Here is a 25,319-nt window from a genome sequence, read left to right on the forward strand (position 1 = left end):
TGTGGACTGGAGCTCGTGCCGCTGCGCTGAGCTGAGCTGGGTGAAAATACGTTAAACCTGTCGTTAGCTTTAAGCTACGCGAGCTTTATCAAGTCATACGCGACAGAATATAGATTTAAACGCTTATCGAGAGCGCCCAGATTTTATAAAGTCGAGTGTGTAAAAAAAATAAGGCAAAAGATTCATAGTTTGGACGCAGGCTAACTGGCTAAGTGAGCCGTCGGCAAGACCCCACCACCCAAAGATTGAAACGGAGATTAAAGCCATCATCTAATCTATTAAAGAGGATAACCAATGTCACACACACCAATCCTCTAAAGCAGCGACGCCAATGAACTGACAGGTAGGTCGCCAGTGGTGTTTATATTATTTCAACGTAAACACTGTTTTGAAGAAGAGGCTATAATGCTAGCTGTCATGCTAATGGTCCTGCCCAGCTGTGCTACAACTAGTTATGATAATATGTCAATCGAACGCTTCCATGTTAACAATTTATTGATTTCCTTAAACACGAGTGATTTATTCTGTGCATGTATTTGCTGTCATTCCTCGTGTAGCAGAATAAGTCGTGTTTTCAAGGGTGTGACTACAGACTGACTTTACATTGACATGTACTCGCTGCAGTGTTAAGGTAAAAGCCTTGAATGTGTGTATTAAATGGCATTTTCGATTCGGTTGCACTGAGGCAATCGATCGAGGCCCCGTTGTGCCTCGCGCGACGCCAAAGCTCGGTATCGGCGTCGCGCGGATTCATGTCAGGGCCTAAACAGTGCAGCTGCAGCGAAACACACCCAAAAGATACACTCACCTCCTCAAAGTAAGACAACGCCGCACTGCTTTTTGATTTCTTTTAGCTATTTTTAATCGTGCCACCTGAGCATAATGAGATCATGTTTATCAGTTCTGCACGTTTTGTATTTTAGTCATACGGGAGTCATTCTTTTTCATCAGATCACCTATTGTGATTTCAGTTAACAAAACCGTGCACAAACCAGGTTACATACAATCAGTGACTCACGTATGAATGAAAACGTGCTGAATTTGAGCTGTGCACGTGAAAATCAAATGCTGTAGTCCAGTGTGTTTTTCTAGTATTACGCATAACTAGGTGTACCAGCTTAGGTCTGGTGTTTATCTTTATTTCCAGTTGGAGCGCAGAGGGGTGTGACAGGGAAGACTGGAAAATGAAAAAGTTCAAAAGGGTGACAGATGTCTCTCTCTCTCTTTCTCCCTCTCTCCTTATTGAATCAAAGTGAGGCTTTGCTTCACTCTCACCATGTGAAATTGGCAGGCATTTATTGGATTGTGTTAATGCAGGTTGCCTCAGTTGGTAGGAAGTGTAATGCCACATGGCTTTAGGTTTCAGTCATTCTGTTGTGTTAGTGGACAGTGAGGAGGAGGAGTAGAGATGGGAATTCACATAAAAAGGGATTAATGAAGTAGAGGAATCCGTACACTGTGTGTGTGACTTAGACCCGAAACATACTCTACACAAATACATAATTGCACATTGACATTCCCATACCTATGCAAGCATGATTTTGTGCTGTTGCATTTCGAAACGTGTAGACCGCAATGCCTTATTTAACCTAATTCTTAGATTTTGTATAAACCAAAAGTGTCAGAAGAGTCACTGACATTGGGATGTTCTAATCCTTCAGGAAACTATAATCTATTTGGAGCAAATCTAAAATTCATTCTCATTCATAAACATGTTTACAAAAATCAGCTCATTCTCATTCTAAAAATGACACTGCAACAAAACCATGTTTATATGAAATAATTATAATTATGTCATAATTATTGTCATTTTGATGTCACAAATGTTGACAGATATGCATACATTGAAAACCGACAGATTGTCTGTAACACTGTGTCCTTACCAAATGCAACACATGATAAAAGGTATCTTTTCTAGGGGTGTAATAATACATCAAAATAGATTGGTGCATCAATCAAATGACTAACAATATGCTGAATCGATGCAACCCATACATTTATATATATATATATAAAATTGTCACTGAGCTGTTATCAAAAATAGTATAAGTTTAAAGGGGTGAAATGGTTCAAATTACTCACGGTTTGGTTTGTGTCACGGTTTTAGGTTCACTGTTTCGGTATGGTTCAGTATGTGCTGTGTTCAGGGGAAAAAAGGACTTCTGTCAAATAATCACTATAACAATAGCACAAATAAATATAATAGAGAAAAGATACCAATAAAATAAATGGTACTTTTCAGGTTTAAGGCCTTTATGTGACTTGGGTTAAACTTAAGCATAATCAAAGTTTGTGGATGTCAGTTCACTCAGTGGTAATGATTTATATAATTTAAACCTGCTAAATAGCCTCACGTTGACTGATAATGGATTTTACTGATAACAATAACTAGGTTGGAACGCACTGGCTGATAATCGATTAATCAACCTATAGTTTTTTTAAATGGATAGGCCTACTGATTGAAACAAACATAACACATATATATATAGTGCTGAACTTTATTACAGAAACTGTAACCATGAAAATGTACTGTACTTTATATAGTCCTTCATAGTCCATTAACAATTGATAAAGAGATGCAACTTTAAAATGTAAAAATCTATTAGTAAATTTTGAAATTAACAATGAACAATACTTTTATTAACCTTAGTTAATGTTACAAGTGGAAACTTATAAATTAAAATTAAAAAGTGCCTATTTCTCAGCTTCCATAGGAATTAATTGAAAACTCTCGCTCTGCTCCTTGCCATTACGAATGCCGGTGCAGCCGTGCGCATTTTACTTTCATTTCGAATTAGCAATATATATGAGAGAGAGAGATATAGTTTATATATATATATATATATTATAATTTTTCTTATTTCCAAATAGACTAGTATAGACAATCTGGCTGTGAAAATGTTTCCCTGTCCATTAATGGGTGCACTACATTTTATAAGTCACATGACACTAATGAAAGTAAAACCAGTACACTGCTTAATGATTAATCTGTGGTGTTCTGGTCTTGTGGATTCCTGGTTTTTTTCTTTCTCTTAACATACACACTGAGTCCATACCAAGCCTTTCCCAAATAGTAAATACTGGTCAAAATATCATCCAGACTTTCCTGTCTGTTGCTGACTCAACCACATGATCCAGTAGTTCATACAGGCTCTCACAAAGGTGCTTGCTGTAGGATTCACTGCTTCATTGGATGCCGATCTAGGGTCAGAGTTCCCCAAGTCTTATGTTGTGTCTCAGTGTCTACAAACCAAAGCTGTTCAGATATGCAGCTCCACACTGACATACTTTGGAGTGTTGTCCCTGGGACCTGCAGGGTTACACAGCTATGGCAATTTTAGACCAAACCCTGGGTCGGGTTACCAACTGTCAGGCATAGCTAAACTGATAACAAGGCTGTCTGAAATTGGTTTGAACTGCTTGGTTGAGCAGGTTTACTTCTGCAGATCCAAAACTGTCCATAGACCGCACTAGACTTGTGCAGTTCTAAAAAAAATATATATATATATTGCATAATGCCAGCCTATGGTCTTCATTGTCTGCCTGGGAACGACATCTACATCAGTGGTTGTCAACTGGTTTGGCCATGGAACCCACATTTCCCCTTGGTCATTATGCCGCAACCCAATTTTTTTTTTAGGAATTGGATTTACTTCCTATATACAAGAAACTTCTCTCAAAATGAAACTTCTCTCAAAATTAAACTTCTCTCAAAATGAAATTTCTCTCTGTGAAATTCCTAGAAATCCCAAAATTCCAAATTACATGAATGTTTTTCTATTAAAACAACAGCAAAAAAAAGTATTTGTATTGTCACACAGAGGATTCATAAGTGCGTGCATTTATTTAGCAACTACAATCTCAAATATAGCGCAAGTGGCTCGTGTCAGAACACAGACCGACTGAATGACACTTTCATGTAAGCAGAATATCTCAAATGGAGATCGTTAAACTGCAGCTTACTTGTTTGTCGGTTTTCAGGCTTCATTCCGGCACTCTTTTAACCGAAAAGCTCTGATTGGGGGATTTCAATTCTTGAAATCTGGCAACTGTAAGCATGAAAGCTCGTAGTGGCTTATTAAAAACATTGTAATATTTTGTCTCCTCTTTTATTTGACAAAAACAAAGAGTGATTTAGGTCGTTTTTATTTTTTAACAAAATTTTAGTCTCGTCTTTTTCGTCAACAATAATGCATGTTGATATAGTCACAGTTATCGTTTAATGACGTTGGTGTCCATCTCACAGTGTCCAACTGTGAGATTGTATATTGCTAATTCGAAATGAAAGTAAAATGCGCACGGCTGCACCGGCATTCGTAATGGCAAGGAGCAGAGTGAGAGTTTTCAATTAATTCCTATGGAAGTTGAGAAATAGGCACTTTTTAATTTTAATTTATAAGTTTCCACTTGTAACATTAACTAAGGTTAATAAAAGTATTGTTCATTGTTAATTTCAAAATTTACTAATAGATTTTTACATTTTAAAGTTGCATCTCTTTATCAATTGTTAATGGACTATGATGGACTATATAAAGTACAGTACATTTTCATGGTTACAGTTTCTTATCGTCTCGTCTTAGTCGTGGGAAAAAATGACGTCAACGAACATTTTTCGTCATAGATTTCGTTAACGAAATTAACATTACTGTGTATTAAAAGCCTCTGGAGCTGAAATTCAGATATGGTAATAGGCATTTAATTTCCAACACGCGCTGTAAGCGGTAGACCATAGCGCCAGATTGTTTTAAAGGTTTAAGGGAGGACGCAACGAAAAAAGTTTGAGAACCACTGCTTTAAGACCTGACAGAACTGTAAATCAGGTTTGGTTTCTTAAATTGTGTGGTGAGAACAAATAATATGATTATGATTAATATGGCATTTTAAGAGAATAGTTCACCTTAAAAATTTAAATCATCACATGATATCTTATGTATTTTTTTTAAGCTGCCTTTTTAAGATTAGACACAGTAACAGGAGTCTCTTCCTGGAAGAGTTAGTTACTGTATTGAATTGCTTTTCTGAATTGCACCTTCACCCCTTTATTCATTAATTAATGAGGATATCTGTCAACCACCACCTAACTGCTGTTACTTTTAACATTCTCCTCCTTTTTTCTCTGTTGTGATTGTGTAGTTAAAAATGAACAGTGTCATTGTCAGACAGACTAAGTTCAGTTTTATGGATAATCAAGACCCCATGACATCAAAGGTTTTACTTGACATTACAATGTGTACAGATGCACAGTTCAGTTCACTGTTCAGTTATGACAGTATCACTGCGTACTTGCTTGTTTGTTTTGTTCTTTCATGATATAGTTTGCAATACCCAGCTCTAGCGTGTGCACAGACTGAACACACAAAGACAGAAAACCTTGAGGCTTTCACATTTGTTAACATAACATTTGGTAGTGAAAGCTTATGTGATGTCATCTCAACAACAAATTTCTGTTTGGTTAACAAACAGAAACTGGTTGAGAATTACCCTACAGATCAGGGGCAAAATTGGATGAGAAAATAATATTACAAAATGTGACATTTAAAAAGTGTATAAATGGATTTACGTTATATTATTTATATGTATGTATGTGTATGTATATGTGTGTGTGTGTACATATATATATATATATATATATATCTCGTTGTTTATTTTTGCGTGCAGCCCACGAGGACAACTTACATGTAATTATTTATATTCATAATTATGATGCAAGTTAATTAAAACGTTTTCTGCTTTCTGTAAGTCTTAATTAATTTACACTTTGTATGTGTGACCTATAATGTCCTTTTCACACACAACTTATAGAATAAATTATATCAACTGAAATGTTCTCATTGTTTAAATAAATCTTAGGCACATTATTTACCAAATCTGTTGTTCATGTAAACCCTATTTATAATTTGCTGCTCAAGTCTTTTTTTGGCTCAGAATAAATTTTTTTTTTCTCTTTTGTTCTTTTCAGGTGGAGTTTATTTCCATTCTCTCCAGCACACCCTCTGGAAAGCCCATCATTTAATGAGTGTGAGTGTGCATATGGTCCGCTGAAAGAGGAGATAACTCCACAGAGTCAGAAAAGGAAGTGTCGGCATGGCTCAAGGCACTCCCTTGAGGCCGCGCCCCCCTGAGATTCTTATGTAATGCCTCCTCATCTGCTAATAGACATCAGCTGGGCCTGATACACACACAAACACACATAAGGAAGTCCCTGAACTGTCCCAAGAGAGAAGTTGAACTCTTGTCCATTGTTTTCTCTTTGAACCCCTCTTCCCTCAATCCCCATATAAGCACCTGTACATCCTGGGATTCCTCCGCGCTCCAACATTTTCATTTCAGAATTGCTCTACTGACCTGGATCAATTCCCTGGAGATTTGAGGTGTGTGCGAGCAAAGTGCTGCTCTTCTCACCTGTTTTTGTCTCTGTGCAAGCTCCATCAAGAGAGGTGTTTTTGTCGGAACAATTTTCAAAGAGCGAGAATTTGATGTAATCAGCCATGCAGGTGTAAGCCTGTTTACTAGTGAAGATACTGTCCAGTTCTTTATAACTACCCTGTGGATCAGCAATGCTTCGACTCAGGAGAGACACACACGAGGATCCATTCTTAAGGTGCAGTGTAGCACACATTGGTTGAAATGAAGGAGAGACATTTTTATATTTTCTGATAGTGTGGACGGTGGGGAGAAACTGTTAACGGTTGTGACTGCCGTCTGATTCCTTCATTGTCGTTGCTCCCTTCAAAACTGAACTACCCCAAAACTGAGAAGAATCCTCCTGGACCTTTCTTTGTCTCTCGCCTTTTCATTTGTTTTATGTATATTTTGGTGATCTGTTCAACTCCCATTCACAGCAGAAGAAAACAATTTGGCAACTTTTGAAATCTTTAAACTGACTACAGGGCTGCTTATCAAAACATCAAACTCAAATAATATATATTTAAAATATTTGTTAGCATCAAAAAAAGAAAACTTCATAAACATTACTCTCTTCTACCTCTTATTTCATACAGTACCACCAAATCTTTCTCATAATGTAAACCATTTTAACATTTTTGGTTACATTTTTAAGCATCACTGAAGATTTAGGCTGTGGAAGTGGTTAGACATTTGAGGAGTAAAAAAAACTAACAAAAAAAAGCAATTCCCATATTCCAGGCATTTTATAGATTTTTTTCCTAAGCCTTTTAAGTTTGCTTTTTCAATAATTATTTTACATGACCAAAATAGTAATATTTAGACTTGACAAAATATAGAAGTTTTGAGTAAATTTTGTTCAGAAATTGGCTTTATACATTTAATAATTTAAAAGCGTCCAAACACCAGAAATGTTAATTCAGTAATTTGCTGAAACCCAAAATTTCTTCAGTTTACAACTTTTTAAATATATTTTTTAAATCATTTTTTACTTTTTCCAAATTCTCTCTTTTAAGGATTTATTTTTTCTTTTCTTTTTTTTTACTGTTAAAACAATGCTAATCTTGTGGCCTTTTTTTATAATGCTAAAAGGACAACGACTTCTCCCTTAGTATTTCTTTGCATTTGTGCTGTCTCAACAACACAAACACACTCCCAAACGGATAATTTTCCGGGGCGTGCTGCCATCCTGCCCCCTGGGTGATGCCGAGCAGCAGCATGAGCGGGGGCGTGTCTGGACCCACTTCCCCACCCCAGCCCACCGTTCCATCCAGGCCTCTCCGGCCTAGTCGCTACGTGCCGGTCTCTGCGGCAACGGCCTTCTTGGTTGGATCAACCACACTCTTCTTCTGCTTCACGTGAGTACACACACATTTACTAACATTGATTGCTGCAATCATTTATGATGGATGAGTCAGTGTATTGCTGCACAATGGAGTGAATAATGGCATGTGTTTGCCTAGAACCCGCTCAGAAGTACCAATTTTTTGTATTAAAAAATGTATTACATTTTTTTTTTTTTACTTGCATCATAATAAGTGTATTGTGATTGCAAAACATTTGGTAACTAAACAGAATTGTATTAAGTTTAGTGACAACACAATGTTTACATGGTACAATGACTGGTATGCTACTGTTTTTATTATTGCTTGACACAAATTTCACAATTTCAATTCAATTCTTGTGATTTGATTCTGATCTTGATTCAATATTGATTCCTTTGGATAAATAACAAAAATAAGACCACTCTACTGCACACTGTTGACTTTACTCTTTTATTTTATTCAAAGCGAACAACTCGTTTCGCATATAGCATCCTCAGGTTCGCTCAGTTAGGGTCTGAGCTCTCAGGTGTCTCTTAAGTACCTTGAGTCACATGATCAGTTGTTCTTAAAGTCATAATATTTCAGTGTCAATATCCAACACATTCCCATAAATACCCAGTTAAGAAAATGTAGTTCGCCTCCTCAAATAAATCAACACAATATATACATAATTATCATCATCAAATATATACATAGTTATCGTCATCAAAAGCCCAACAAGAGCCGTTCCTGCTATCTACCTGCACCTTCCAGGCTGTGCACGGACCTTGGTTTGAATTGGAATCCTTTAGATAAATATTAGGTACAGTTGATACGTTAATGTTATGTTAATTGTTCTCCAAAAACAAAAATCTCACCTAATGCTGTAAACATACAGAGCCCTGTCTGCTGTATTATTATTAAAGGTTAAAAATAACATCTCAGATTAAATATAATGTGTTTTTTATAATAACAACGTTATAATATTTTAATGATATAGGTAAAAATATAATAAATATGTAATATAGTTATCATATTAAGCAAAATGCTCCTCTCTAAAGCAATTTTTTTAAGTCCAACTAATGTGCTATGGTAATTAAATGGCTTTCCTGAGGTAAATGTAACCTTACGTGACATTGTTCTCCAGCTGTTTTATGGACCTCTTTCCGTGGTTGAAAAACACTGATCGATCGATTTTATTACATTTCGGTAAGTTGAACTGTATCTTTCAAGTTACCTATTGATCATTTGTGTTTATTTACTATTTACTATTAACTAGTTGTAAAAAGTAACAGATGATCGGTTCACACGCCACGTCAGCGATCTGTCACGTCACATTTACAAGCGCCAAAATGGTGTTTATTGTTTGAATTTCGTAATTAAATTGACAGAATCTGAGAGCTTCGAATTTTTCATATCAATAGTAACCTTCTCTGTCTTGTCTATCGGTGTCAGTGTCCTCTTTGCTTCGCGATTTTTCTCTGCGTGAGAAAATGGATGTGTCGCGTAAGCGTGTAAAAAGTGTCAATTGCGTGAGTCTCACGGTGAATTCCTGAGAGTCGGCAGCCCTGCAGATTCAGTTTGTAAATGTTTTTGGCGGGTGTGCTTGTGCTGCCGCGGTCTTGTTCGTTAGCCATGTTGTTTGTGTATCTCTCCGGCAAACGCTGAGCCCGTTCGGAACTACGGGAGCCCAGAGGGGAGCGTCGGAGGATGTTAAAGAGAAAACCGATTTTCATTCAAACAAATCGACGTAAACTACACATTCAAGTTAATCAATAAAATCAATTTATCACCCAGCCCTAAAATGAGGTTTGAACAAATGTAGGTGTTCTTTGAGCCGAAAAAGATGCTAACGCAGCGGTTAAAGACGTCCGTCTGTCTAGCACATAAAAAAAAATATATATATATAAATCTACCCAAACAGAAGTTCCATAAATTTACATTAGAAAATGGCAAAATCTTGTCTGATGATGATGATGTAGTTGCAAGGTAGAAGTGTAGTAGCAGTATAGTGAATGTCACTGCTGTCACTTTTTAGCATTACTCCAGTTATTTTAACACTGAGATGTGGTACATTCTCAGATGTGGCTCATTTACTTTTTTTTTATTATTATTGTTGACGGCCTGATTCTAAGGAATGCGCTTCTAATAATATCCTCAGTTCAGAATATGTTAATGTTTAATACATCGGGCTGTCTTTGAATGTCAGAAGGATTTTTCATACAGCTTAGAATATCACATTTTTACCTCTTTTTTGCTTAATCTATATTTAATAATCTATATTTTAGGAGTTTTAACTTCCTAGTTCATGTCTTAGATGAGGCAACATTAAAGATTTTTTTCTACTCAGGATTTTTACATTGGGAAAGCACATAGTTAACAAATCTAATACAGCATTTCTGGTTTTAGGAGTCACGTTCCTACCAATGTGACTTACAATTTAGTATACAAAGTTACAAGAAAAGACAAGAGCAGGCATGCACAGGACCTATGTAGTTTTTATTTACAGCAAAACCCTCTCGTAAGTATTCTGCTAGGACTTAATAGATTGACCTAGTGACACTGAAATGGACATGAGATTGATGTTTATGTAAATCTTGCATGATAAGCTCCTTAATGTTGCACCGAATTGCTTGTGCGCACAAACTGATGAGGTCCGTATGTTTATGCAGCATAAGCATTTAAAGCACAGTCAGAGCTGTTTTCTTTTGTTGAAGTTGAGAAATCACATTAACTTCCTGTTGACGTCTTGTGCCCTGGATTGTGTAAGTCATGACCTGTGAATACACAGAAACATAGTCATCATGCCAAAAAACCAGTCCTTCCAGTTGGCACACAAGAGTAAATACGGGGGGCTTAAGTCAGATGCTGTGTCACGTCTGTTCATTCTTGTCATTTGCCCCTTCTGATCCCTCTTTTCTCACCACAACCCCTCAGATTAAACATCGAAAGGCAATGAAAATAGGCCAACATCTATTATGAAGTACCACCTTCCTCTATTTTTTCTTTCATTTCTCTCTTCTCCCTTTTTTGTCTTCCTACATTGCAGGTTTTATGGTGGTAACTTTGTGAAATTTTGTTGTTATCTGCATTTGTCTATATCGCTTGTATAGTAGTAAAACATGCTACTGAAACAGTCCTTAAATTATTAAGTTTATTATTATGAAAAAAATTTACAATATGAAGACTTCAGATGCAAAAACCTAAGTCCGTCTGACATTTTTTCTTTTAAATTAGCATTTTTATCAGGCTCCTATATTTCGGTTCAGTAATTTCACTTTAATGTCAATGAAAAGGTTAAACGAGCACTAAAGAGCTGTTCTTTAATGTAGGTAATGTCCGTTTCTGTCATTTACAGCAGCACATGAAACACTGTTTACAGGCTACTCGTGAAATCCTGTCATTGTTACTGTGACTGTTTTCTATAGCCTGAGAACGAGCAGAATTTTAGGTTGATGATAGGCCTGCACAATATATCGTTTAAGCATCAATAATGCGATGTGCGCATCTACGATAGTCACATTGCAGGATGTGCGATGTCAAGCATTGGGATCGTAGTTGATCCGTGATCCGTACGGGCCTTCATAGAAGCAAATATGATGTGTGTGATTTGTGTCATCCTGTGTCCCATTAATACCTTTCTTTCTTTCTTTCTTTCTTTCAGGTGCCCTTGGCTTTCAGAGCAGTTTTCTGTTGCTGTGCCGATATACAATGGCATTATGTTTCTCTTTGTTCTGGCCAACTTCTGTATGGCCACCTTTATGGATCCTGGCATCTTCCCCAGAGGTAGTGAAACAATCTTTGATATGATGTGTCTGTGTGCCTACGTGTTACTACTGTAGTAGAATGTGGGCTTAGTGACTGCCTTATTGGAAAAACAAACCAGACTGTTTGAGAGCAGAAAATACAGGAATTGAACTGAATTGGTGTATATTTTTCCCTTATTAATAAATCTGCTCTTTTTAATTCTGTTTTTTTTAATGAACTGACCTTGGTGTACTAAACTTGAGCTAAAGCAATCTTAAAGCAGTGTTAGTAACTAAAACTATAAATGAAAATGAAATGTAAACATTAGATGAAAAATGATGTTGCCTTGGAAACTAACTGAAATAAAATTATCTGAAGTTGAAATAGTAAAATTACTTAAACTAAAACTGAAATAAAAATAAATCAATTCTAAATAGACACATAAAACTAATAAAAATGTCAATTTAAAACTAAAAGCTCATTTTAAATATTAATGAATACTGTAATAGTATATAAAGATACTATAATAAAACTGCCATGAAGTTGATGTGAAAACATACCCAGTGCATTTTACTATCATAATGTTTCTTAGCCAGGTATTCAGATCGGATAACAAGTGGATGATGCTAAATACAGGTGTAAACGGGGTCTCAAACGTTTTGAGCTTGTCCACTTTCAGTCACTTCCAGAGGTAGTCGAAAACGCATTCGACCGGATTGCTTTTGTAGTGTAAATGCTCGTGGTCGAATGCATTCGAGTAGCTACAAAAGACCGCCTACTGAACTAACACGTAAACATTATGGGAAGTGCGCTAGCCAGACGGGATTTAAACTTCAGAGGAAAACCCAAGTTTGGTTTGAAGACAAAAACGTACCAAGAACAATTTTCTCTCACCATTCCTGATTTCTAACACACACTCTCAGCGTTTGGCGTGGTCTCGCAGCTGACAGAGCATGACGAAATCGTGTTCATATGTAAATTGCGCAAGATCTAAAAAAAACCCCCCTTTTTCTTGAAGAAATCAGGACAGAAGTGGTAGAAAGTAGACAAAAGAGACGGATTAAAACACCATGTGTAAACGGGTATGTGTCTCCCACGTCGTCTTTTGATCCCATTGACCAAAACGCATCTTAATAAACAGGGCCTTCGTGAAACAATGGAAAAAATAAACCTGCAGTTAATTTGGCTATTGGTTATTTTCTCTGCCTCTGTGGCCTATGTGACGTCTCTCTGAAAAAAGTTGTTCCATTTCATTACTTTTTATTAAAAAATAAGAATTCCTTTGAAGTAAAATACACTGATTAACAGTGCACAATACACAACGTGTAAGAAAAACAGTAGTTTCATTAAGTAAACAGGGCGATTTGATTAAATGTTGACTTACACTTATATTTTATTCACTTCCTGCTTTAATTTGATCCACTGAGGAAGGGATGTTAAACTCTGTGTGTGTGTCTGTCTGTGTGTTGTAGCTGAGGAGGATGAAGATAAAGAGGATGATTTCCGGGCTCCTCTCTATAAGACTGTGGAGATTCGAGGCATTCAAGTGCGGATGAAGTGGTGCTCCACCTGCCGTTTCTACAGACCCCCGCGTTGCTCACACTGCTCCGTGTGTGACAACTGTGTGGAGGTACACACACCTTATTCTAGTAACTGTTCAGCTGTGACCCTAATATGTGCATTGAATAAACACGACATTACAATACATAGCAATCCCATTTACATATAATATATTTACTGTCTTGTTTTTTTCTCTAAGGGTCAATCTTTGGCCCCGTCCACACTACTGCGTTTTAGTTTAGAAACGGAGAATTAAAACGAATACGATCTCCGTCCACACCAGCGTTTTAGCTGCGTATTAGAACTGATCTTGGCAACGCCTCCGGGCAGCTATTTCGGACTAACAAGACCAGGCTCCTATCTAAATGAATGGGCAGAGAGTCAGAACTGCACTTTCACTGGTCACCGGGACATAAAAACTGCATGTATAGAAACAGCAGTAAAATATGAAAAAAATCGCTGAAAAAGTTTGATGACTTTGCCCCAAAATAAGGTTTAAAACGCCTTTTCCCCCACAGGTTATACTTTACTACGCATGCGCAAGGGTTCACGACACCAACTTCATTTACGTCTCTATCCAGAATGCCGGTGTTGTGCAATATTCAATGTCAATATTGTTCACCATTATTTAAATATAAGCAGGTTTGCACTTTATCAGTAATAACAATGTATTGTATAGATCAGTTGTTTTAACTATTCATTAAAATGAATCGGTTCAAAGGAGTCATTAGTTCGCGAATTGGACGTGTCATACGGTCGTGTGATTATCCCAGCAGTTAGGACATGGACATCCCACAAGGTTAGTGTCAACACAGAAAACATTACATCACTGGATAGGTTTTTTCATTTATTTAGAGAGTAATTTTATGTCAGCTGAATGTGCGGAACGCATTTCAGAGAAGATAAGGCAACGTATTTTAGCACAATTCACACCCAGCGGTAATTCAGGGGGGAAAAATTCAGAATGCTCCAACATGAAACTTTGGTCTTCCGACCTTTTACCATCATGTCGTTTTATTTAGACTAATATGCGTGCGGGAGACAGCGCTTAATTTGGAGACGGTGAAGTCTTGTTTACACTTTCGCCTGGCTCCAGAGAGAGAGAGAGAGAGAGAGAGAGCGCGCGCGCGCGACCGGGGAAAAAAACTACTGTCGCAAAACCTCAACTGTGCGCATGCGTCAGTTGAACCAGACGATAGGCTTAAATGTTTCCCGGCTTGACTGATAAAAGTAGATGATTGGCTTTCCAGCGGGAGGGGCGGGACATGTGCATACAACCGCCATCTTTGCCGTTACGGGTTTTCCTTATATAGTTGTATTGAGGATTGAGGAAGTGGCATGTCTCTTATATAAATTGTCTCTGTCTCCGTCCACATTAAAACGACTGAAAACGCGGATCACGTGACCATTCACCAACACTGGGCATGCGCGTGCCGGTCAACTTCATTGATAAAATTATCCCACCATGCGCTGGTTCTTCCCGGGTTAATCCAAAACCGACGCTCCATGTACGGTCGATACCGCCGCTGCACACGGGAATTGTCACAGATCGCTTGAATAATAGCTTGCCTCCGGCGCATGTAGGCGCCGGAGGTGGTGGTGGCGCAATGGATAAGACACATGCCTTTGGTGTGAAAGACCCGGGTTCGAATCCACTGTGAGACACCAATGTGTCCCTGAGCAAGACACTTAACCCCTAGTTGCTCCAGAGGCGTGCGACCTCTGACATATATAGCAATTGTAAGTCGCTTTGGATAAAAGTGTCAGCTAAATGAATAAATGTAAATGTAGGCAGTTATAGCAGTGTAAAATGCTGAATTTACTTGCACAGAAGCTGCTAGCAAAGCTATACGCCATGACTGATGATACCCAATCATAGAGCCGAGCGTGAGCCTCTACTACGTCATCGTTTCTAAAGTCCTCCGTTTTGACCCGTCCACACTAAAACGCCCTCCGGAGATTCAAAACGAAAAACGGGTCGGCAGCGTTTCTAAACTTCTCTGTTTTGGGTCTCTGTTTTTGCCGTTTTAGTGTGGACGGGAGGTGCAAACTAGGGGTGGGACGATACAGGTACCTCACGATTCAATTCTGTGGCGATATGTGGTCCACGATATGATAATATCACGATTCGCGATATCTACGATATTCAATATATTGGAAGAAATTTCATCAACGATATATCACGATATATGTGACTGAAAAGAAAAAGAAGGAATAAGGAAATAAGGAAATTTTATGCATTTATTAATGCTAGGGGTGGTTAATCTGTCTGATTTCCCGATTCGATTCGATTACGATTACAGTCGATTTTCGATTATTAACGATTCTCGATTAGCGATTATTGATTTTCCATTTCACAACAGTAAACAAAAATACACTACAAAGTGATTGCAGTATTAAAAAAAGTCAGCTGCTGAATTACTTAACTCTTTTATTGAGTAACAACAACTAAAAGCACTTTCTGTGTCGTGTAGTTATAACTTCAGAATTATTTGTATGTAGCTTATGTTCTGTAGAACACAGAAATGAATACATCACATTGTGTTGTGACTCATCAAGTTGAACTAAACAATAACAAATAAATTAAAGGCTTATTTCCTTTAGGAAGTAGATCAGAACCAACATACTGTAGAAATTGGACAATTTTCTTCTAGAAAGACAAGGTGTTCAGGTGGAAGAAGACTGCAGGTTGCAGTCGAAACATGTCAAGGTAAAGAAAAAGTTTTTTCTCCACCTGAACACCTTGTCTTTCTAGAAGAAAATTGTCCAATTTAATCAAGAAGACAAAATGAACATTTTTGAACAACTTACTGTAGCTTCAATTAGTAACATACAAAGCCACTCTTATACACAACTAAATAATAAAGAGTTATGACTTGAAATGTTTGCTGTATACTACAATCAAAAACAGCTTATACAAAAAAAGTGAATGAACATCTGCAGAGAGCACAGTTAAAATGTAACTTTTTGTGACTGAAATTGCACATATTGCAGTATAACGTACGTAACAGATCGGTTTACACAGTGTACTGATGTGAAAACTAAACAATACAGAAAGCAGCTCTCATACAAAAATACTAAATAGGTAACAATGAAATTGCCAATTTTACATACGTTAGCTTTTAACGAAGAAGGTGCCGTTCGAATTTGGCGCTCAGCCATCATGAGTCTGTTATGTATGTGCGCGACTCTGTTATGTGCGCGTCTCTGTTATGTGCACGCCACAGACTGTCCGTGCACTGCACGTCCGCTTATAGTTCCGCCTTTTGCGTTCCGTCAATATTACGTTATTAGAAAAAATATATTTTTTTTTTTAGAAAATCGATTTTTTGACATTTGTGAATCGATTCAGAATCGTCCACGTCCGCATCGAAGAATCGATTTTTTCTCCCACCCCTAGTGCAAACGTAGCAAAAGGTCTCCGTTTTTAAACGAAAACGCAGTAGTGTGGACAGGGCCTTTGTCATTAATCAGTCTGTCCACTCTTGCTCTGACTAATGCTTTACAGACTAAACCTATCGCTTTGTGTTAATTAAGTAGAGAAGTGTGTGTGCTTTGGACAGCCTTAAGCTCTCTCTCTCTCTCTCTCTCTCTCTCTCTCTCTCTCTCTCTCTCTCTCTCTCTCTCTCTCTTTCTCTCTCTCTTTCTCTTTCTCTTTCACCATTATAATTCACACACACACAATTTGCCTCCTCTCTCCCTACAGGATTTCGATCATCACTGTCCATGGGTTAACAACTGTATCGGCCGGAGGAATTACCGTTACTTTTTCCTGTTCCTGATCTCTTTGACGGCTCACATAATGGGCGTGTTTGGCTTCGGCCTGCTCTTCATTCTCTACCACACCCAGCAGCTGGACCGAGTGCATTCAGCTGTCACGTATCCTTTTAAACACACGTAAACATTTGTTTAAAAAACTCACGGCACACATTTGAGGAAAGATTCAGCACAGTAATCTCACTCTGTGCGGTGTCTTTAGATTGAGAGCTTTACTTGATACAATTTGTATTGTGCCTTACTTTTCCCTCCTTGACTTTTTATCAGTATGGCTGTCATGTGTGTCGCCGGGCTTTTCTTCATCCCAGTAGCAGGCCTCACTGGTTTCCATGTCGTTCTGGTGGCAAGAGGCAGGACCACCAATGAGCAGGTTGTGACATGTGCAATCATAATCTTATGCTGCCATGTTTGTTTTTGTTTTCCTGTCAATAATCATGTTTGTGGTGGTGAACTGGGATTAAAATCCATATTAAGCAGTTTTATAATCCTACAAAATATGACCTTCTCCCAGCCCTTCTTTAGATTGTAATCTCTTAATAATCCTCTTCCCAAATCATTTTGCTGCTTTCTTTGTGCCCACCTCTCCTCCTCTTTGTGTGGACCACATGTGCACACTTTTGTATCTTATTGTCTCACTATTTTTCTCTAGTGCCTCTCTTTTTCATCCCTTTTTATTTGTGAAATGTTACTTTTTTATTTTTAAAACTAAAGCCAAATTTCAACTGACAAATAACTGATAAAGTAACCTTTTAAGGTTATTGTTTAATGGTCAACTCCTTGTTTGTAGGTGACAGGGAAGTTCAGGGGAGGCGTGAACCCCTTCACAAACGGCTGCTTCAGGAACGTCTCGCACGTTCTGTGCAGCTCACAGGCACCCAGGTATGTGTTCAACTATATTCATAACTTTAAGCTGTGTTGTATTTTCTGATTGAGGTTCTAACTCAGTGTTGTATTCAGGTATCTGGGTAGAAAGAAGAAGGCTCAGACAGTGTCTGTTCAGCCTCCTTTCCTCCGACCGCAACTTACAGAGGCTCAACTGGCAGCCAAGGTGCTCGACAATGGAATCCATGGAGACCTACACCGGGTAAGGAAATAATCGCATTGTACTTATTTTCTTCAATGTTCTCTCTGCTTCTCTCCAACCTTAAAGGTAGGGTAGGCAATGTTTTCATAAACACTTCTTGTTATACTGGTTGAAACTCTTATCAACATACTGATAGCAATCAATCATAGAAGTGGTCTAAATATTTTAAAAAAATTGTATACTTCTGTGGAAATCTCATGACCAAAAAATGTTCGTCCAATGATAGGCTGTCCTACCTGCCTGTCAACTTGCCAAGGCACCGAAAGGAAAATTTGGGCCGAGACTGGAAATTCTGGATGCACTTGGTCGAAAACCGAAACCGAAAATGACACTATTTATTATTATAATATTATTATTATTATATATTACCGTAATTTGGCACCGATTGATTTCATGTGAATCGGTACTCTGTATTACGTAATTCTGTCTGTTCCCTTAAAAGTATTGAGTTCGGTTACCAACCTCACCGTACTCTGAGCTCGGAATTATGCGTTTCAGCAGTCAGAGCTCTAAGTTGTTCACATTCATTATTATTGTAATGTTATGTGCTTTGAGACATGAGGTAATTTAACACGGCCTCGTGAACCTTTGTAGAGTCTGCTTTTGCTGTGCACGTTCATGTGTTTTGGAGGAGGCATGGCTTTGGAGAGCGCATTGAAGCGAGGGTTGGATCTTTTGCTTTCAAAGCTAGCATGCTATTGCTAGCCTCTCAGAAACTGTCTACCCAACCTTATATCAGGGAATTTTTTTATAAAATTTTCCAGGCCTGAAAAATCCATTGAAACTAATGAAATCATACTCTTGTATAGGGCAAAAAGCTGCTTGCAAGCAATAATGATGGCCAGTTTTGTCCAAAGTTGTTCTTTTTATTAAATTGGTCAAACAGAATCACATATTGTCCTAAATGACTCAGGAATATTTGATTTTTTTTATTTTTTATTTTTTTAAATCCTTATCCAGTAACTGGATAGGCCATGGAAATGTTTTAAAAGCTTGTACGAGCTGAGGCCATAAGCGTTACCTCTGCCTTTTAGATGCAGATGTTCCTGTCGCCTCCCAAATCCCTAGGTCAGAGAGTGCACTACTAGACTATTTTGCAAACAACTGGCTCCAATTCCCGCTCTCTGGCAGATGAAGCTAAAAAATATCTGTTTGTGCCATTTACCATGTGATTGAGGACGGCTGACACAGACAGGCTTGCATTAATATGGCTGAAATGTAGACCGGCTTTTAAACTGTCAAAAATACTTTCTTGTTCCATAATGACAGGTTGTGTTCTGAAAAGTCTCTTGATTTATGTTCTTGCAGAACTATAGGAACTTTCTATCTGTTTGTAGCACTTTATTACAGGGTTTTGACCATTTTTAACATTGTAACCTGGAGTTATGAGGAAAATGTGTTTGCTTTTTTGGCAATGCATGGATTTCTGCATTAATGATTTCTAAAATGAGAGGCTCAACTTGTAGCTTGCTGAGTTGTAAGCACTGATAGCAAGTGGGAGGACGAAGGTACCGTGTGGCAGAGATGAATTTGCTCCACTGTGCAGCAACGGAAGGAACCAATTAAAAGAGATGTGCATTCACTTTTCAGAAGTCCTGGTCTTATATCTCTGATAAGGTTGCTGAATCTTTTGGAGGTGTGTCTGCTGCAACTAGTAACCTCATGGAAAGTTGGCACGACAAATGGTCCAGAGACTAAAGTGTGTTCATGTTTCCACCCAGCAACATGTTGAACTATACCAAATAGGGTTGCATGGTATACCACTACAAAGTAATAGGGTTAGATATTTACAATATAAAATGTATCAAATTTCGTTACCTGACCAGTACAGTGCACAGTTTGGCAGTTCAGGCAATGCAACTTTGAAACATAAATGTTTGGGATTCACTGAATATGTTACAAAAACTAGTATGAATAATTGCATTACGCAAACATTAATTAGAACATGACTTGATAAAAAATAAATAAATTTATTAGCAGTAGTGAAGTACTAGAAGGTGATATCGTCCCAAAAATTCTGTATCAATCTGACCCTAGTGCCAAATCAATGGCCTCAACCTAAAAAGTGTTCATAGAAGACTTCGTACTCTAAAATCCCCCTAATCTTGAACCTTTTTCTTCAGCATGATGAAAAGCATTGCAGAATACGTTGGCTACATTTCCATTTGTTTTATATTAGATTTAGATATAACCTCAATAACCAAATTTCTTTTAGTGACTTTGGAATTAAGGAAGGAGTTGTACTTCTAATCAATGTTTGGATGCTGAATCGGAGTCCTTGCTTTTACATTTAGTGTGTTGTCTGCTGTTGTGTCTGTTTCTTTTATTTAATTAACCACTGGTGCTTTATCCTTTCTCTTGCGATATTTCAGTCTAAGAGCAGTTTGGAGATGATGGAGAGTCAATCTGCTGACGCCGAGCCTCCGCCTCCACCTAAACCAGAGCTCAGATACCCTGGGCTGTCACGAGGACCTGCCGGACACCCTGAGGGTTAGAGCCAACCAGCATGACAAACTATAATATCATTCTGATTGATTATCCTTCAAACATGTATCTTTTCTGCCTTATTTGTTAAATTCTTTTAGCTAATTTTTTTAAACTTAATATTGCATTTTCAAAGTCACCATTTGACTTGCATTCAATAGTTTATTAAAGGTTTCAAAATGTCTCTGCAATAATGTCATAATTGTATTTTCATGCTGAATTGTGATTATATTTAGCCATTTAGGAATAAATAAGTAATATTTGGAAATGTTTTTATGATTGCAAGTACCTGTTGGAATTAGGGATGTCAATTTTCACAAATTCCCATGATCAATTGTCGTTTAAATTAACGATCAATTAATCGATTAATCGTTAGCCTTAATACTGCGATATGCGTCTACTGCAGTGGCTATGACAGCATGACAGGGTCTGCAAATGCTGCTCAAAACGCTATGTTCCTCACCAAATCAATTAGAATGGTTTTAAATATAAATAAAGGGCTAGTAGGATTGTAAAATGTTTCGATGTGATTGATAATTAAATTAATTATTTAATAATCCAATATAACTACTAATACAACGTGTCACCAACGCCGCCTCATATGCGCTTAGACTGTGTGACTGTTGTGGACGCGCTCTTCCTGGAACAACTGCACGCGCTGAATGAATCTGCTACCGTTAAACTGGAGCACTTTGCTAGCACGTTATTTATCTAAAAGAAACGCATCCTATATGAGATTAATCAGATATATTCAAAATAAACATAATATTACAAATTATATCTGCACAAAATGACGCAAATTCATGCACAAGTGAACTTGAACTAAGTTACGAATGCGAATGCACACGCAAACTTATAGTCATGATGAAGGTGTAAAATGGTCCCAAACATAACTCCGGGGCGCTCGCTTTACATGTTTCGCGGTTGAGCAGCACGCACGCACAAAAAGACCTGCTTAATCGATGATCGATAAGTTGTATCGATTAAATGTATTATCGACAATTAATCGATCGTCGATTAATCGTTGACATCCCTAGTTGGAATGCTTGTTTAATTAACTTAATGTGTTCCTAAAATGTGTTTAAAACTCTGAATCAGATTTTTTTGTTTGCAGAGAGCAGTCTGTTGAATAAAGCTCCACCCACCCCCACCATGTTCAAATACAGACCCACCTACAGCAGCCCGGGCAAGAACCACACTGCTCTTACACATGCATATGCCAACCAGGTAACTTTTCCGTGTTGGATGTATGTACTGTTTATCCAAAGTGTATTTATTCACAGTCTGTGGTGGTGGTGGTGGTGGTGGTGGTGGTGGTGGTGATGATTCACTGCATTTCATTTGTTGATGCGACGTCATTCACATTCTTTTGCATGACCGTTATTATTTCCATTATACCGCATATTTTAAGCCTTTCTTTTTCCTCTAACATTTTATTCAATCCATTATATTGTTTTTTCCCCTTCGATTTGGTTGACTCAGTGGCTTTCAGTTGAACAGTATCAGTAAGTTTACACTGTACTTCATTGTTTGTGTGTCTGTGTGTGTTATTGTTAATGTTCCTCTCCTTCCTCTAATACTTGTCTTTTTGTACATATCAATTAACTTTTATAAATGCAGCTTTTTAATGTGGCTAATTTTCTATTTAATTATTGCATTTTGATTCTTAAACTGTTTAGTTTATCATCATAGTAGGGATTTCATATCTCTAGGGTTATATTGTATAAAGATGTTGTCTTTACAAAAAGACCATACTACTTTCTCAAAAGCCCACAGCATATACAAAACATTTGGCACAGACAAATATTGCCTTTCTGAAACAAAAATAATAAATGTAATCTGTCCCATTTGTGTGATTAAACACAAGTGTTAATAAAGCCAACACAAACAACCCATCTGTCCTCCCAGAGTGGCTGTGCAAAACATTTTGCTGGTTTTAGCTCTGAGGGTGTGTCAGTTTTGGCTCTGTGGTTTTGGATTAAGATAGATTAGATAAGAAACACACTATGTGATGTGAATTTAATTGATTCTGAAAGACCAGAGGCCTCATGAATAAACATTTACTGTGTCCATTCTAAAAAGTTTGTGTGCACATGGTTTAGATTTATAAAATAGTATTTATGTTGTTGGCTTCCTTTCAATTCATGAGCTGTAATTAGGTGAGTAGCGGTATACCGGAACTGATGATAACAGTGATGCATATAAAAATGTAATATTAATATTGTGTTAATACCGTACAAGAGAATACCGTATGATAATATCGTAAATAATCCAGTGCCAGTAACTGGTAGACACTCCGATATAGCAGCGAGACACCCGCAAATTAAGGAAAGTGTTGGGATTTTTTTGGATTCTGTCAAAAAAGACAGGATGATGGACAGTAAACTGTAAATTATTTTGTACGCTTTTGTATGTTTACAAACTCTCTCTCCGCCTCCTTACTTCGAGTGCAATTAATTGATCAAAATGAATTGGCCACTTAGACTTTTATCATTCTGCTGGGAAGAAATATCACAATTCCAAGGTTCCATTTTTGGTTGAGCATTTAGTAGCAAAACAAACTAGATGTTCATGTGCAGAACTACATTATGTTCTTTGAAATAATATACCTGTGAGTTAAATGGATAAAAAATATCCACAGTCACTCAGGTCTACAATAAAATAAAAAAAACTGGGTAAATGTCAAACTTGCTTGTATCTTACCTTTTATACATGAGGCCTCAGGACTTATTCCCCTGCCAGTAGATGTTGTGATCTTTTGACTTTTTATGGTTGCTCATGTGGTGTGCCTTGTTGAAACAAAAGGCAAAAATGACATGCACAGTGCTCTGCCCTTAGTGCTTCCAAGTTCGTTGCCAATACTTCAGTGTTCCTTGCCTTTCCAAGCTTAGCCTCTCTGTCTGTCATATCCTGTAATGCTGGCACTTTATTATAGCTATAGAAAACACTTTACCAAATCATCTGTCCCCAGTGGCCCACATGATCCTTACAATGGAGTTTGTCCTTTACCTCCCATTGAATTTGGCTTTCAGATTTCTCTTGTAACTTTATAAACTTTTCTGCTTCCTGTCTCTCTCTCGCTCTCTCTGTAGATGAGTCGTGGGGACAGTCTTAAAGAGTCCTCTTCCTCTCTCCTCCAGTCCAGTCAGCAGCCAGGCTATCGCTCCGAACCCAGTCTGGATGGGTGTGAGGTGGGCGGAGCGGAGCGTAGCGTGGCCGAGCGAACAGGTGGGGGCCCTGGAGGACCTCCAGCCTCAGGGATCCCAGGATACTCCCTAGGAGGGCGCTCGTACCCCTCCTTCTCTGATCCTACGGTGCTCGCCGGAGGGGCCTCACGGTCCTCCAGTGTTCGCTCTTCCCACAATGCCCCACCATCTGAGGCTACCACTTCCACCAGCTACAAAAGCTTAGCCAATCAGACGCCACCACCGGCTCCTCGTAACGGCAGTCTTTCGTACGATAGTCTGCTCACACCTTCCGAAAGCCCAGAATTTGAATCAGCGGCACCAGAGATGACGCCAGGGCGACCGCGCGCGCCAGTAGTTGGATACAGTTCGCCCTTCCTGTCAGCACAGATCGCTCAGCAACGGGAGGCTGAACTCCACCAGCCATCTGCCTCTAGCGCCGTCCTCCTCGCCTCCCCGCAGCATGCCGTCTATCTACGTGGCTCCACCGCTTCCCCTCCCGCTCCGCCTGAACGCGAGCGAGAACGCCTGCTGCACGACTCGCAACCGCACCATCATCACCACCACCACCACCATCACCACCATCACCATCGGCCGCCTCGCTTTTCTCGACCACCTCTGCTCTCTGACTCGGGCCCGTCTCAGCCCTCATATCCATACCGCACTCGCTCCACTGACACGCCCCTGCCGCCCACCACCCACCCTCCACGCTCGCCACACCCCCCGCCACTGGGGAAGTCCCTGTCTTACTCTAGCGCTGCCGCTGCAGAGATGCAGTACCGCCTGGTCCGCAAAGCCTCGGCCTCGGTCGGGGGAGGGGGCATACAGGCGCCAAAGTGAGTAACTCCCCCACAACCTTACGACGCTCTGCGCAGCACTGCCTCCTTCCTCCTACTCTTCCTCCTCCTCCTCCCAGACTCCTGTGAGTGTATCTCTTTCACTTCTTTCTTCCTTCATCTTTATCCCACTAGTCTAAACTCGTTCTGTCTACGAAGCTCCTCAGTCATTTTATGCTCTCATTAGTGATAATCTGTTGCTTTCTGCTACTTGGTTTCTTTGTGTTGAACGTATGTGAATCAAAATGGTCAAAGTATTAAAACAGCATAAAAATCGATTATTTTTAGTTAATTGGAAATTAAATGGTTAAAGGTATAGTTCACCCAAAAATGAAAATTAGCCCATGATTTACTCACGCCGAAGCCATCCTAGGTGTATATTAGGGGTGGGGGGAAAATGTTATTCTTAGATGCATCGCGATGCGGACGTGGACGATTCTGAATCGATTCACAAATGTCAAAAATCGATTTTCAAAAAAACAAAAAAAACACTTTTCTTTCTAATAAAGTAATATTGACGGAACTCTAAAGCGCGGAAGCGCGGTGCCCGGCCAGTCTGTGGCGTACGCATAACAGAAACACATGATGGCTGAGCGTGAAATCCGAACGGCACCCTCTTCGTTAAAAGCTAACATATGGGAAATTAGCATAATTTCATTGTGGCCTTTTTTCTATTTTTGTATGAGAGCTGCTTTCTGTATTGTTTTGTTTTCACATCAATATGCTGTAAACAGATCTGTTATACGTACGTTATACGTAGGTTTTCTGTACTGCCCTTCACAGTCACAGTGTGTATCAGTGCAATGCCAGTCACAAAAAGTACAATTTTGACTGTGCTGTGCTCTCTGCAGATGTTCATTTACTTTTTTTTGTATACGCTGTTTTTGATTGTGATATACAGCAAACATTTCAAGTCATACGTCTTAGACTCTTTATT

The 25,319-nt window shown here is 38.6% G+C and overlaps 1 protein-coding gene and 1 long non-coding RNA gene across 3 annotated transcripts in view; one reads left to right on the forward strand and one right to left on the reverse strand.

Annotated features, from left to right (window-relative positions):
• Positions 1-25,319, forward strand: part of zdhhc5a (zDHHC palmitoyltransferase 5a) — a 33,451-nt gene continuing 8,132 nt past the window's right edge. Inside the window, exons 1-11 of one of the 2 annotated variants that reach the window (XR_014204590.1) lie at positions 1-343; positions 5,960-7,763; positions 11,374-11,495; positions 12,929-13,086; positions 16,723-16,895; positions 17,061-17,163; positions 17,581-17,672; positions 17,751-17,877; positions 20,250-20,367; positions 21,476-21,588; positions 23,454-24,468. Coding sequence is in view for 1 of the 2 variants with exons in the window: in XM_082164847.1 (XP_082020973.1) it covers positions 7,609-7,763; positions 11,374-11,495; positions 12,929-13,086; positions 16,723-16,895; positions 17,061-17,163; positions 17,581-17,672; positions 17,751-17,877; positions 20,250-20,367; positions 21,476-21,588; positions 23,454-24,382 (2,090 nt within the window). In the remaining variant the exon portion in view is untranslated. The remainder of the gene's footprint in view (positions 344-5,959; positions 7,764-11,373; positions 11,496-12,928; positions 13,087-16,722; positions 16,896-17,060; positions 17,164-17,580; positions 17,673-17,750; positions 17,878-20,249; positions 20,368-21,475; positions 21,589-23,453; positions 24,469-25,319) is intronic. The other variant, XM_082164847.1, reaches the window with a different exon arrangement.
• Positions 2,839-4,244, reverse strand: LOC309495281. Its single transcript, XR_014204601.1, has 2 exons — positions 3,706-4,244; positions 2,839-3,670 (listed from the first exon to the last, which is right to left on the reverse strand). It is a non-coding gene; the product is annotated as an uncharacterized lncRNA (long non-coding RNA).

This window comes from Leuciscus leuciscus (assembly GCF_965113295.1).
Source record: "Leuciscus leuciscus genome assembly, chromosome: 3".
Lineage (NCBI taxonomy): Eukaryota > Metazoa > Chordata > Actinopteri > Cypriniformes > Leuciscidae > Leuciscus > Leuciscus leuciscus.